We start from the raw sequence: 13,366 nt of genomic DNA on the forward strand, positions 1-13,366 counted from the left end.
GGCAAAGGCCCGGCCACCAGGCGCTCGCTTGCGAGCCCCAACCCCAGGATGCCTCCTGGACGCCTCCCTGGGGAGGTTTTCCGGGCATGTCCCACTGGGAGGAGACCCCGGGGAAGACCCAGGACACGCTGGAGAGACTATGTCTCTCGGCTGGCCTGGGAACACCTTGGGATCCTCCTGGAAGAGCTGGAGGAAGTGTCTGGGGACAGGGAAGTCTGGGCATCTCTGCTGAGACTGCTGCCCCCACGACCCGGCCCCGGATAAGTGGTTGAAGATGGATGGATGGATGGATAATTAATAACACCTTGTTAATCAGTGATTTAATAGTTAAGTCACTCTGTGATCTACCCATCCCCAAATAACTGATTATTTGACATTAATAATGAATAAATAATAGTGCTGTCAATTTTAATCGCGATTAATCCATTGAGGTCTGCCAATTGGGTCAAAGAAAAGAACTAGAGGATAATAGTGTTTTTTCCTGACATTGGGACTGATTTATGAGGATTAGATTCTTCATTGCAATTAATCTCAACTTTTAAAAAGTTAATTGTTGACAGTTCTCCATGAATTAATCACGATTAATTGCGATCAATGCGATTAAAACTGACAGCACTAATAAATAACAGTATATTCGGATTAATAATAATTGAATTTGGGATAAATTACTTTGTACTCCACTTTAAAGTATTTATTACACTTTGATTGATTGTTATTATTGATTCAGTTAATGACCTGTAATTATTAATTGGTAAATGACAATTTACGCAAATTAATAAGTTAACAAATTACTGAAAGCAATCAATTACTTCCAGAAAATCATAACTTGAGTAATTTAATACGAATTACCAAACGTAAACCCCAACAATCTGTTGGGTTTTTCTCTGTAAAATTGTCTAGAGATGACTATGTTGTAATTGGCACTTTATAAATAAAGCTGAATGGAAGTGCATTGAATTGAACTGAATAATTACAAAGACAGAACACACTTGAGTTTTAAAAGGCACAATGGCTGACTTGGTACAAACCCTCAGAAGTACTAATACATATATATATATATATATATATATATACATATATATATATATATATATATATATATATATATATATATATATATATATATATATATACATACACACACATATATATATATATATATATATATATATATATATATATATATATATATATATATATATATATATATATACACACATATATATATATATATATATATATATATATATATGTATATATACACATATACATACATATTGGGGCGACAGTAGCTCAGTTGGTAGAGCAGGTTGTCTTATAACCGGAAGGTTGGCGGTTTGATCCCTGCTCCCGCAGGCGTAAAACTGTCGTTGTGTCCTTGGGCAAGACACTTCATCCACCTTGCCTAGTATGAAAGTTGTGAGAGTGAACGGTTGGTGGTGGTCGGAGGGGCCGATGGCGCAGATTGGCAGCCTCGCTTCCGTCAGTCTGCCCCAGGGCAGCTGTGGCTACAGCAGCAGCTTACCACCACCCAGTATGGTGTGAATGAATAATGCAATGTAAGCGTCTTTGAGTGTCCTGAAAAGCGCTATATAAAACCAATGCATATATATATATATATATTTACTGAAATACAACAGGTATTTCATGATGCATTTTATCAATGTGTTCTACCCAGACACAACACAACATAAAAATCAGAAACCCCCATCAACAACATGTCCATATCACATTTAATAAATAAATAATCATCCACACATCCAACATTCACTTGAGAGTCACGTCTTTGGATCATGTGAGCAAAACGGGAGACCTGAGGAAACTTAACACAGAAACAGGGAAACATGCAAACCCCACAAACAGAGACGACAGCGCTCACATTAGGCCCCTCTGTGGCATATCTATCAAAACACAAAGAGTTTAATCAAAAACAGCAATCATTGAAAAAGCCAAACAAATGATGGAGATCCTGTAGAAAGCACCGAGTAAAAAACCAATTAAAATCCAGATTCCAGCTGAAAATTTTGATGTGAATAAATAGAGATACTATAAAGGTGCTCACAAACTCATAGTGCAAACATCTGAGCTGCTGAAAGGTGGAGTTTTTTTTTTTTTTGCAGACCCATCCTTCACTGCCCACAATCTCCCAGGTGAATCCTGAGGATGCCCTGACTGTGCAGCTTCAGAAGCTGGTTGAACTCCTCTGGCATGGAGTGAACTTTCTTCACAGCTGGACTGTTATCATAGTAGTGGTTAGTCAGGGGGCAGCAGTTATGAGGGTGGAAACTGAAAGGCCAGAATCCATATAGATCCACGCTGTTGCACAGTTCCAGCGCTAGATTGACCATTATAAAGCCAGTGCTGAGCCGAGGTCCCTTCAGGCCCTGGGAGCGCCAATAGGTGGACAGATTCCTCATGTATTCAGGGTTAAAGGAGACAGGTCGAATGGGACTATTAAGGTCTTTGATGGCTTGGACGGCCCGCTGACACACACGAGTATTGGCGCTGAAGGCGAAGGTTGGAAGGAGCAGCATGGCATCTCCGAAGTGGCGCAGACTCTCCACAAATGGACTCTGGTTTTTCAGAGAGAAGAACCTGAAAAAAACAAAAAACAAAAACATAAAAAAAAAAAAAACAGCTGATGTGAATAAGGAAGACTGAAAATGTTTTGCTGAAGGAGGCAAAGATTCACTCTCCAACTCACCAGTGGTGCTTCCGAGGAGGGGCCGGCAGACATGAACCTGGACCCCCCACTCAGAATAAAATTGGATGGCAGACTGAATGTGCCCCTTTGACAAAACCCCTGGCCCCAGGCTGCCCCTACAGCAAAATTGGTCTAGAAACACCACTCACTTCAGTCTGAAGATGCTCGGGTTTGCTGTCACAAGATTGGTCTTGTTGCCGACGTCTCTCTGCAATTCACCTTCCAAAGGTGGGATGTTGCACCTGAACAAGCAGAGAAGACCCACAAATCCCTACATGAACTTTCTACTGAAAGTAGTTCAGTTCAGTTGAAGTCCATCCACAGTCGTTAAATCTCTCACCTGATTACAAACTGAGCTGAATCGATTTGTTTTCCACATTTGCTGTTGATCAGGATCCCACCGTTCCCCACCACGGAGCAAGTGTCCCATTTCTTTTTGGAGAAAGGATGCTCCTGGAATCAAAGACATCAGCAACATTTACACAGTGGGTAAAACGTGTCATGAATGTAACTACAGTTCTATGAATCCCAGATGACCACCAGAAGTCAGTGCTGAAAGCAAGGATGCTCCCTTCAGCATGCGCAGTTCAAGTATGCATATCAACAGTGTCACCTGTGACCCCTGGGTGACCCTAGAAAGACAAAGTTCAGGTGTCACCACAAGAGCTGCTCCTACAGAATATTGACTTGCACTGAATGACTAATCCCAGTGTAGTTATGAGGAATCTCAGGGACAAACCTCACTGAGATGGTTCTGTAGAGCAAAAGACCAAGCCCAGTGGCTGGGGAGTGGTGGCGTTCATGCGGTTTAACCTACAAAAAAGTGCTGAGTGTTGCCCAGCAGGCAGCGGCACATATTCGTCCAGGGGTACTCCCCTCAGGGGAGTCCGATAGCGCGTTCAGGCCCTTGGCCGATACATGGCCCACGGCTGACCAGACAGTTCGCAGTTCACCTGAGAGTCGCTGTGAGGCAACAACTGGGTGGACCTGGTGCAGCCCTCGTGGTTGATGTGAAAGATGGCCGTGGTGTTGTGTGACCATGCGGGCACGTGTCTTCCCCTCACAAGTGGGAAGAAATATCTAAGGGGCAGGTGTACTACTCGCAGCTCCAGCACATTGATGTGATCTGCACTGCTCCTCACAGATCACCGGGACGGAACTGCCCTGTGTTGCCAGACGGCACCTCACCTTGAGAAACTGGTATGCGTGGTGACAGTCTTTTGGGACACCCTCAACGGGAAGTTCTGGCCAGGGCCTGGAGGTACTGCTGCTACACCCTGAGCTTCCCGCGATGGTCTCAGTCAGAATCCGTCCAACCACCTCTTCAGGGGCACAATGAAATCAGGCCCAAGGACTTCAGCCTCTGACCCTCCGGCCCCTATGGGCCCCAGAGGGGCACTGACTGGACCCACAGCTTGGGGTCGCCTGAATAGTAAGCAGGCAGGGGAGCGAAGGGCTGCTGCTGGTCTTTAGGGAGGTCCCTGGGGACCACAGCCCCCAGTAGGGCGAAAAGTGAGGAGGTAGGCGGGGACATGGAACAAGAGAAAGTAGCTGCCCCAGAAGATCCCCTGAAGGAGGAACAGCAAACATGGAGAGGGTAGTTCAGGAGCACCTCAAGGACCAAAGATAATGGTAAGTGAAGATGATGTGGAGTCCAGGTGAGATTTAAGGAAGCAGCTCCTTCTGCAAAAACTCAGCTTACGCATCACTTCAAATGGATGAAGTATTGCAGCAATGCTGAAGGCTGAAGTAATGTTTACAATTTACAACTGTTTGGTTAGGAAAACTGACAGAATAAGACCCTTTTCCCCTCCTCAGTAGATGGGCAGTGGTCAGATTAACAACCTGTTAACCGTTGGCTGAACAATGCTGCTTTTCATGTGATTAAAATGTGTGTGAGAGAAAACTCATTACTCCAAGATTATGAACAGTGTGCAGAGGCAGAGTGAGCCATTGGCAGGTTTGTGAAAACGTGGGATGACTATACAGGACGAGACAGAGAATGAAATCCTGGATTTGCAAGGCAGTCATTTTTACAAAATATGAAACTACACACAGTGTCTGTGTTTAAAATGACAAACAGCACCCAGAGTTCACATTCTTATGATGAGAATATGGAGGAGCTAATGAATTTACAGAGGGAGGAACCTTTTACCTTCAAAAAAAAGTGCAAAGCAGTTCATCATTTGCTGCCTCCTTATCAGACTGCCAAGGACAGCTGAACACAAACTACAGAGGAAGCAGTATCACACACAGCCTGGTGAGAGACTGCGAGCGAATATGAGAATGGAGATGAAGGTGCACCAATCACAGCTGGATTTGAGTATGAAAATAAGATGCTCTTGTGCTTGTTCCTTCTCTCTTAAGTGTTTGTTTTGTTCTAAAATCCTGTATAGGTGCCTGTCCTGCCAATGCAAAACATGTACTGTGGTGTGTATGTCCAAATGTCCTTCTTAATTAAACATAGGTACCAACACACACACACACACACACACACACACACACACACACACACACACACACACACACACACTCACACACACAAAAGATTAGAGTTACTAAAGCTATTGATCCCTATTTTCATATGATGGCGCCTCTACTATCTCCAAAGGACGACTATTAGAGGGTCAACAGGGCTTCACAGTCCTGATGAATCTGAATCAGAGGCTGCAGGCTGAATTCATTGTGGGCCAGTTTTTCCCCCACGTCACTGCGGCTTTGACCACGGGGTCTGACGCTGATCATCTCAGTGAAATAGTTTCCAAGTGCCAAACTTTAAGAACACATTACTGTTGAAATTCAAATTTATTTTGTCTGTATCTCTTAACAACAGGAGGGATTATGGGATATTTTGACTTCAGTGTGTTTTGACTTCCTGAGGTGCTGTGGAAAGGCCACACTGCTCTGACATTGAAAGAGGTTGAGAGGAGTCATACACTCTGATCTGAATAACAGACGCTATTCTGGTGACGATTGTCGATACACACTGTGTTGACTGAAGCCATGGAAGAGATGGTTTAAGTTCTGCCTTACTCTCACTCAGCTGACTAGTCTGTATTCTTTGCAGTCCTAAAATAAAACCTCCTTGTGCAGTGTGGAAACCTTGACTCCTCTTTTTCTTTGTCTCATAAAATTCCACAACCTCACTTCCTAAAATGAGCCCTGCTGCACGGTCAGAGTCTTTCCTCTGATATTGTGACTCTTGCTCCATGCTGTAAAAGCAAAGCAGTATGACGGCTGAGTGAAAGACGTCTTACCTTTGGAAAGGTCCTGAACAGATCTGTCGTCACTTTAATGGTCTTCTTTTTTGATTTCCCACTGTAAACAATCTTTGATCCCAGTGGAGTGTTTTTCTGGGTGACAATGGCATTTTCAGCCGCGCGGCACTTGCTGTTCAGCAGGGAGCTGCATAAAAACACAGAGATGAATTGAACACAGGCATCGAGCATGAAGGTGTGCTGTTTCCATGTTACATTAAGCAAATCTTCTCAACTTCTGCAGAAAACACAGGGGTATGATATTAAATTGAAAACATGGCACTAAGTTCCACTCTCCTACTTCTCTTTCTAAATGTGGATACTGACATCAGACCAAGTCTCTTCCAATGATCTATCATTTTTTGCCCTCTGACAAATTTTTAATTTTTCATCCTTTGGATCCAGTCTTGCATCAGTTGGAGATTTCTCGGAAATGTGTGAAGCTCAATTGGATGAAATGAAACAGAAATAATGTTGTTAAACATCGTGGGCAAATTCTGAAGTGCTTAACAGGACAGTAAAAACATCAAGGAACAGTAATCCACAAAACAAAGCATCCAAACAATTAAATGTTAAACTGCATCATCCACATTCGACTCTGGTCAGCCAGGGCGAACAAGGTTTTCAGCCGGGGTTTTAAATAGAGAGGCTACTTGCAGACCACACAGAGCAGGGCAAAGCTGGTTTTTAAGAGGAATTGAGGAAAATCAAGGCTCCGCTTCTCAGCTGACCTCAGGGCTCTGAAGGACTGATGGACCTTAACTGGGTCAGATAAATAATCTAGAGCCAGTCCATTCAGCGACTTAAAGACAAATAAAGAAAGCACTGGAGTTATGTGGTCCCGGTTCGGAGACGAGTGGCTACATTTTGGACCGGTTTAGACTGGTCAATGCCGAAGGACATTGACCAGTCCTCCAAGTGTGAAGAATTGAAAGCATGGATGAGGCAAGACTCAAACCAGTCTGAAGCGGTACTTTTAATACCAACAGAGTGCTGGAGGGGAAGGAGAGTAGAATGATCCACTTTATCAAACACTGCAGTCAGGTCTCGCACAACTAAAACAGCACCATCAAGGTTTAAAAGCAGATCATTAAACACTTTTAAAAGATCAGTTTCAGTGCTGTGGAGGGGATTAAAACCAGACTGAATCAGTTCCATCAGTCTGACCAACTTTCAACTTAGAATTTAATCTGACGTCAGATGTCACCATTTCATCTGTCTGGGACGGTTTTAGGGCCTATCTTAGGGGTCAGGAGATTTCCTTAGTGGCCAATAACGAACGAGAGTCCATATATACACAAAGATTTGCAAAAGTAAATTGCTGAACTGGATGACAGCTCCGTGTGTTCCCAGAATGTTAATGTACAGCAGTGTGGGTGCACATACCTTTAAAGTTATCTTTAGTGTTTACAGGGTCACAAAACCTGATTGTTCAAAGATCAGAGACAATAATATCACGGCACATGCACTGTTTATTTGGGGAGTGGGGAGCCACCAATAGAAAGACAATTCCAATTGAAATGTATTAGTTTTAAAGTTGTCATTTGGGACAGAAAATTATGAGCAATTCATGTTTCTGGACATGAATCAATAAATTAAGCTTCATCAATAGAGGGTTTATTTGTTCACTGTGGATGTGTGCACAGCTTGAATGCAGAAAGAGCCGCTACACTGAGCATTGTTGTGTTTATCCACGTTCATCTTGCATTGTTAGCTCACGACGTTGTCACTCTTCTACAATAGTTTATCATCCAGTGATAGAACAAGTGATGCTGCTAAGTTACTGTTGTTGAATTAGATACGTCTCAGTGACCCATACGGATATGCAGTTGAGTGGATAAAGGACAAGAAAAAACATAATTTGTGAATTCTCCCCTGACGTCTGTTTCTTTCATTGCATTCACACGAAACAAGAGAATTCTGAGTTTTACTGGAATTTACCGACATTGCAGCCAGATGTGATCCGGATGGACGCATCCATTCCAGTCATAATATTGTTTTATTATATTTTTAAGATGCAGAATTGTTAGAGCTTTATTACCATTACCATGACAGCCCTAATAATACTTTTTTTTCTTCCTTTTCGCCGTGATCACCAGTGATTTGTGCACCCATCTCAGATGGGTCCATTTCTAAAAGATGCATTTCAGGACAAATTCTGATCAAAATATTGTTGCATTACTATTTTTATTACACAAAAATATGATTAAATACTTTTTTCTCTGTTGTGCGCTGCGATGTTGCGCTGCCACGGCCCACAGACAGAGGAGAGGGAAGTTACTTCGGTTTCATTTGTGTTTTTACATATTTGTTGTCATCAGTCATCACTCGAGCACAGCGGTCGTGTCTGTTAGGGACTGATCAGCTGCTGGTTCTGCTGTCATTCAGATTAATATCCTCCAAAATTATTCCTCCAGGACACTACTTAATCCGTCTGTCCCAGAGAAAGATAAACAGAGAAAGATAAACAATTACTACTTCTAAGCTCCTCTTGAACTTACAAGCTCCTCTTGGAAGAGCGCACAACAGTAGCCAGATCTCCATTCTGCTGCTTTGATGCTGGACAGGTTAAAAAAAAAAAAAAAAAAAGATTTAAGAAACAATTATGAGAGAATAGTTCCCGCACGCTCCCACTGACTACTAGTACTATTACTATTAGTAGTACTACTCTGGTAATGTGGATGTATGATGGATTGCCAGTTGTTTTCTATAAAACGTGCACATTTTCGCTACTCTTCCTGCTGCTTTCTGTAGCCGCCGTGGAACGGCGACGGATAATCCCTCTATATATCATACACTGGTGAGACTAAGTTGATATATCTCCTAAACACGTGAACCGGCATCATTTGTAGATGGAGGAAATGTAGATTATCACTACGAAAATAAATCTTCTTCAAGTCAAATGGTTTAGTGAAACATTTTACCATTCAATAAAATGACAAGAAAACCAAGAGTGACACAAGATCCTTGGGATGAATTGTGTGTGTGTGTGTGTGTGTGTGTGTGTGTGTGTGTGTGTGTGTGTGTGTGTGTGTGTGTGTGTGTGTGTAGAATATGTGTAGATTACTTTGAGGCATTGTTCTCACCTGAACCTCTGGTAATTCCCCTCCTGCCTCTTCCAGGGTTGAGCATAACGTTTTGTTATGTCGGTGATGATTTGGCTGTTTGAGAGACACATTCACACACAGTCAGGCGTTTAATCCCGAGGTTCTCACAGGATTTAGTGTGATCAGGGAGGCTGTGATGATCATGTTTGCTCTCACCTGCAGTTTTTACACTGCTGTGAAGACACTGGGACACTTTTCTTGTGATGAGGTTGTCGGTGAGATTCCACACTGTGGCATCATGAAAGAGCTCAGATTAGAAACAGGCAGAGAAAATGGTCTGTTCAGAGATAAACACACAGTTTTCTTGTTTCATTTGGCTGATATATCAATCAGCATCAGCTTACAATAAAAATGTCAATGTTTAGGTGTTCTAAAACTAGAGCATGTCACTGAAATCGGTCTACTTCATGAGAAAAAGTACTTTGGTTAAACATGAGCTATAAAAAATAAAAGATAAAGTGTCAAGCTTTAAAACTTCAACTGCATGGAAGAATGGTAAAATTCAAGTAGTGAGTATCTGAATAATGTTTAATAATAAATCTCAAATATGTCTAAGTTTCACTGCTTAAATAAAATCCAGATAAAAATATGCTTTTACAGCACATTTTGCTTTTTGTGTGTAATTTGTCTACTAAAGTTCAAAGACCTCTTGCAACTACTCACAATATTACTTTTTCATGATGTTTCATTGCACAGTTCAGTTAAGACATTCAATTCATTTTTATAACATATTTCAAGTTTCCATAATGAAACAACGTTCATATAAAATTACTCAAGTACAAATCAGTTATTTAAACAATACTGAAATTTCTGTTAAAACAATGAACTTATTGGGTCAAAATGCACACCAAAAGGTTAGATTAAAAAAAGAAATATGTGGCGTACTCAGCAGTGATTTCTGTTTTAAAGGGGGTAAGTAGTAATGTTGAAACATGCAATTTAATTACAGTAATATGAAAGCTTATAATTTCGCATTTTTACATTTTCATTAAAGCAACCTTTACAAAAAAAAAAAAAAAACAAAACATGTTACAGGTTTCAGAAAGAGAAGGAATCCAGTGGTGCATTCATATGTCTGTAGTCATGATTCATTCTATCAAAATATGACTCAATATTTGCAGACATTGGACACTGATCAGAGGAGATAAATCAATAAGAAGAGTGAAAGCTTTAACCAGAGCCAGCATGTGGCATAGGCAGCACAGGCATCAGGGGGCGCCAGCAGCACAAATGGGAAAGAAGAAAAGGTGCTACTTTCACTATTTTTCTAAGTAGTTGTATTATATAAGCAAAGAAGATTAAGTAATTACAGTTGTCTACAATATTATTTACTGAGTTAAAGGGGTACAGCGCAGTTTTAAATATCAAATTTTCAATTATTCACACCCACACACGTTTTCACCTTTGCCTGATGGGCAGCAAGAGCTATTTTTGCAAGATCGCTGTCGCTCCTGTTTTCCTGTGCAGGGCACTGAAGGCACAGCAGTATGACTGATTCGGGTACGAATCGCTCTGAGCCTGACGTAATGCGCCTCCCGCTGGCCTGGTAATCCTGAGTTTCGATTTGTCCGCCATTACTCCGCCAGACGCTTAGCAGCAACAACTGAGCAGTATTGAGGATGGAACTTCCAGAAAGTAAGAAAAGACCGGATTCTAGCACTGCCACAACTCCAGCACAGACCCACCAGGCAGAAGAAACTTACATTTTACTCGAGCGCTGCTAAAAGAGCGAGGAAGGAGTTCCCCTCTTCTGTGCGCGTACATGGGCGCAAGCCACAGACACGAGCTTTTCACTAAGCTACAGTTACACCTAAGGCCTGCTGTGCTCCTTTAATTAAGTAGCATCACATGAGACGGAATGCTGCTGTGAACTGATGGGTTTTTTGGGGGCCGATGCCGATATGCATAGCCGATTTTTCCAATTTGATATTTAGGCCGATTTTTTAATAAATGTATATATATATTCATTCATTCATTTTCTGCCGCTTCTCCCTTTCGGGGTCGCGGGTGGCTGGAGCCGATCCCAGCTGCTGTGGGCGAAAGCGGGGTACACCCTGGACAGGTCGCCAGTCTGTTGCAGGGCTGACATATAGAGACAGACAACCATTCACACCTAGGGGCAATTTAGGGTGACCAATTAACCTGACATGCATGTTTTTGGACCGTGGGAGGAAGCCAGAGAACCCGGAGGGAACCCACACACACACACGGGGAGAACATGCAAACTCCACACAGAAAGGCCCTGAGCCCCGGCCGGTATTTGAACCCAAGACCTTCTTGCTGTGAGGCAAGAGCGCTAATCACTGCGCCCCACACACACACATATATGTGTATATATATATAAAAACTTTTTTTTTTCTGCAGTAAACACTGATAAGCTGCAGACTGGAGCCATAGAGCCACAAAAACATTGAAATGTTCAACAAATCCGTTATTCATTGCAGATGCAACAGATGCAGGTTTTTTTTCCACAGCCTGGATTCCACCGAGCACGCTCCGCTCTGACGTAAATGAATGCAGCAGCGTGCCACAGGGGTCCTTTCTTGAGGACCCGCACATGCGTCTGATCAAAAATTGCGTCATTTTATACAACGGATCAAAAATCGGCTTTTTAAAAGAAAATACGGCCGATGGCCGATGGAGAAAAATATCCAAATATCGGCCCGATATATCAGCCGGCCGATAAATTGGTCGACCTCTAATCAGTACTGCTGCTTTACATTGTGTTGGTCAGCATTCCACTGTAATGACAATAAACTGAACATTTAATTTGCAAATCAGAAACAAGTGCATTGTATATTATACATGCACTGCGCTCTACAGTGAATATCATGCATGTATCTCTTTGGGATTTTTTTTTTATTATATCACTTCATTTTATTCTTGAAATCACATGTTTTAAATATTAGATATGCAGTGGAGTCACATCATTTATATTTCATGTTAGGTATTCATATTGTATTTCATTTATTAATTTCATTTTGCATTTATTTATAATTTATTATCTTGTTGACTATGCTGATTGGGAATGATCTTTCTTTAAAAAAAAAAAAAAAAAAAAAATGTCCAAGACAAAGCTATGAAGTTTCTTGTTAGTATACAGTATACACTGGCAATGCAAGGGGGGCGCCACCTAAAATCTTTCCTAGGGTGCCGGATTGGTTATGGCTGGGCCTGACTTTAACCATAGGTCTGCAGGAGCCTCATGTCTCTCAGTCTTCTGTGCCAGTTTCTTGTTTTACTTCCATTTTTTGATGTTGCCACGAACTAAAAACACCACCATCCAAAACACTCCATCATTATCATTGAAAAAACTTATCTAAATCACGTAATGAGAATCATTTACTTACTGTTTATATAAGTTCAATATGTCTGTTTTAACTGTGTCTCGACTGATTTGACAGTAATCCAGGCAATAATCACCAAATGAGTGATGCTCAAAGGAAGCAGACTGTTGGTACTAATGTTAATATTTCTTCTGCAACTTGTGCTTTTTGTCAAAGATTATGTGGTTTAGACAAAACTATGAAAAAAACCAGGTCAACTATCAACATGTCACAACACTTAGTTCTTCATTTCCTTACACAGCTTTCAGCGCTCAGAATTCAGAACTTTCTCAGGTGTGTGTGGTGATACACTTACTCCTTGTTGAACTTGGACCAGGCGAGAGTGACCAGCAGACCCCCCAAGAAGAAGATGGTGACCAGAGAGAGGAGCAGCTTTAGGATCTGTAGCCTCATGTCTTTCTGTCTCCTCTTGCTAACACTGATTGGCTTTTTCTTCCACTGCACCACCTCCTCCTCAAACTGCTTTTCCTGACAGAACAGAATCATTTGCCTCTTGCTTTTCTTCTACTTCCTGGAGAATCACTGTCCTCCTCCTCCTCCTCCTCCTCGTTCTCCCCGTCCTACTTCTCCACCGTAGCTGAAAGTCAGAAAGTCATACTTGGATAAAAATACAAATACTTTGCTTGAAATCTACTTCAGTAAAAGTGAAAGTCACCCATAAAATAATTACTTGAGTAAAAGTCATAAAGTGCTTTATATGAAATGTATATAAGTATCAAAAGTAAAAGTACAAAGACATGAGACAGCTACAAATATTTTTTTCTCTTACAACCTTGACTAAGTTTTATTTTTCCTCCCTTCACCTTTCGTCCCCTCTCTCTCTCCTTTCCTTCATTAACGTCCACAGATTTTCTGTTCAGCTTAAGCAGAATAATTATTATTGCAGTAACAATAGTAGGGTCAAACTAACCTGCCTCACAAAGGTCTAAACCCAGCTCTCGTTCCCTATGA

At 41.7% G+C, this 13,366-nt stretch overlaps 1 protein-coding gene across 1 annotated transcript; it reads right to left on the minus strand.

Annotated features, from left to right (window-relative positions):
• Positions 1-2,129: 2,129 nt before the first annotated feature.
• On the minus strand, positions 2,130-12,808 carry LOC115386642 (alpha-2,8-sialyltransferase 8F-like). The gene is made up of 7 exons (XM_030089044.1): positions 12,711-12,808; positions 9,225-9,296; positions 9,048-9,122; positions 5,962-6,109; positions 3,045-3,157; positions 2,854-2,946; positions 2,130-2,595 (listed from the first exon to the last, which is right to left on the minus strand). The coding sequence occupies exons 1-7, from the start codon at positions 12,806-12,808 to the stop codon at positions 2,130-2,132; spliced, it is 1,065 nt and encodes a 354-aa protein (XP_029944904.1).
• Positions 12,809-13,366: the final 558 nt, after the last annotated feature.

The sequence above is a fragment of the Salarias fasciatus genome, chromosome 4 (assembly GCF_902148845.1).
Source record: "Salarias fasciatus chromosome 4, fSalaFa1.1, whole genome shotgun sequence".
In the NCBI taxonomy this organism is placed as follows: domain Eukaryota; kingdom Metazoa; phylum Chordata; class Actinopteri; order Blenniiformes; family Blenniidae; genus Salarias; species Salarias fasciatus.

Excerpts from the sequence above, each read along its gene's own strand:
- LOC115386642 (XM_030089044.1), bottom strand. The coding sequence starts at position 12,808 with ATGAGGCTACAGATCCTAAAGCTGCTCCTCTCTCTGGTCACCATCTTC. Across the intron at positions 6,110-9,047 it reads GGGAATTACCAGAGGTTCAG|CTCCCTGCTGAACAGCAAGT; the intron begins GTGAGAACAATG and ends GTTTTTATGCAG. Across the intron at positions 2,596-2,853 it reads CCGAGCATCTTCAGACTGAA|GTTCTTCTCTCTGAAAAACC; the intron begins GTGAGTGGTGTT and ends TGTTTTTTTCAG.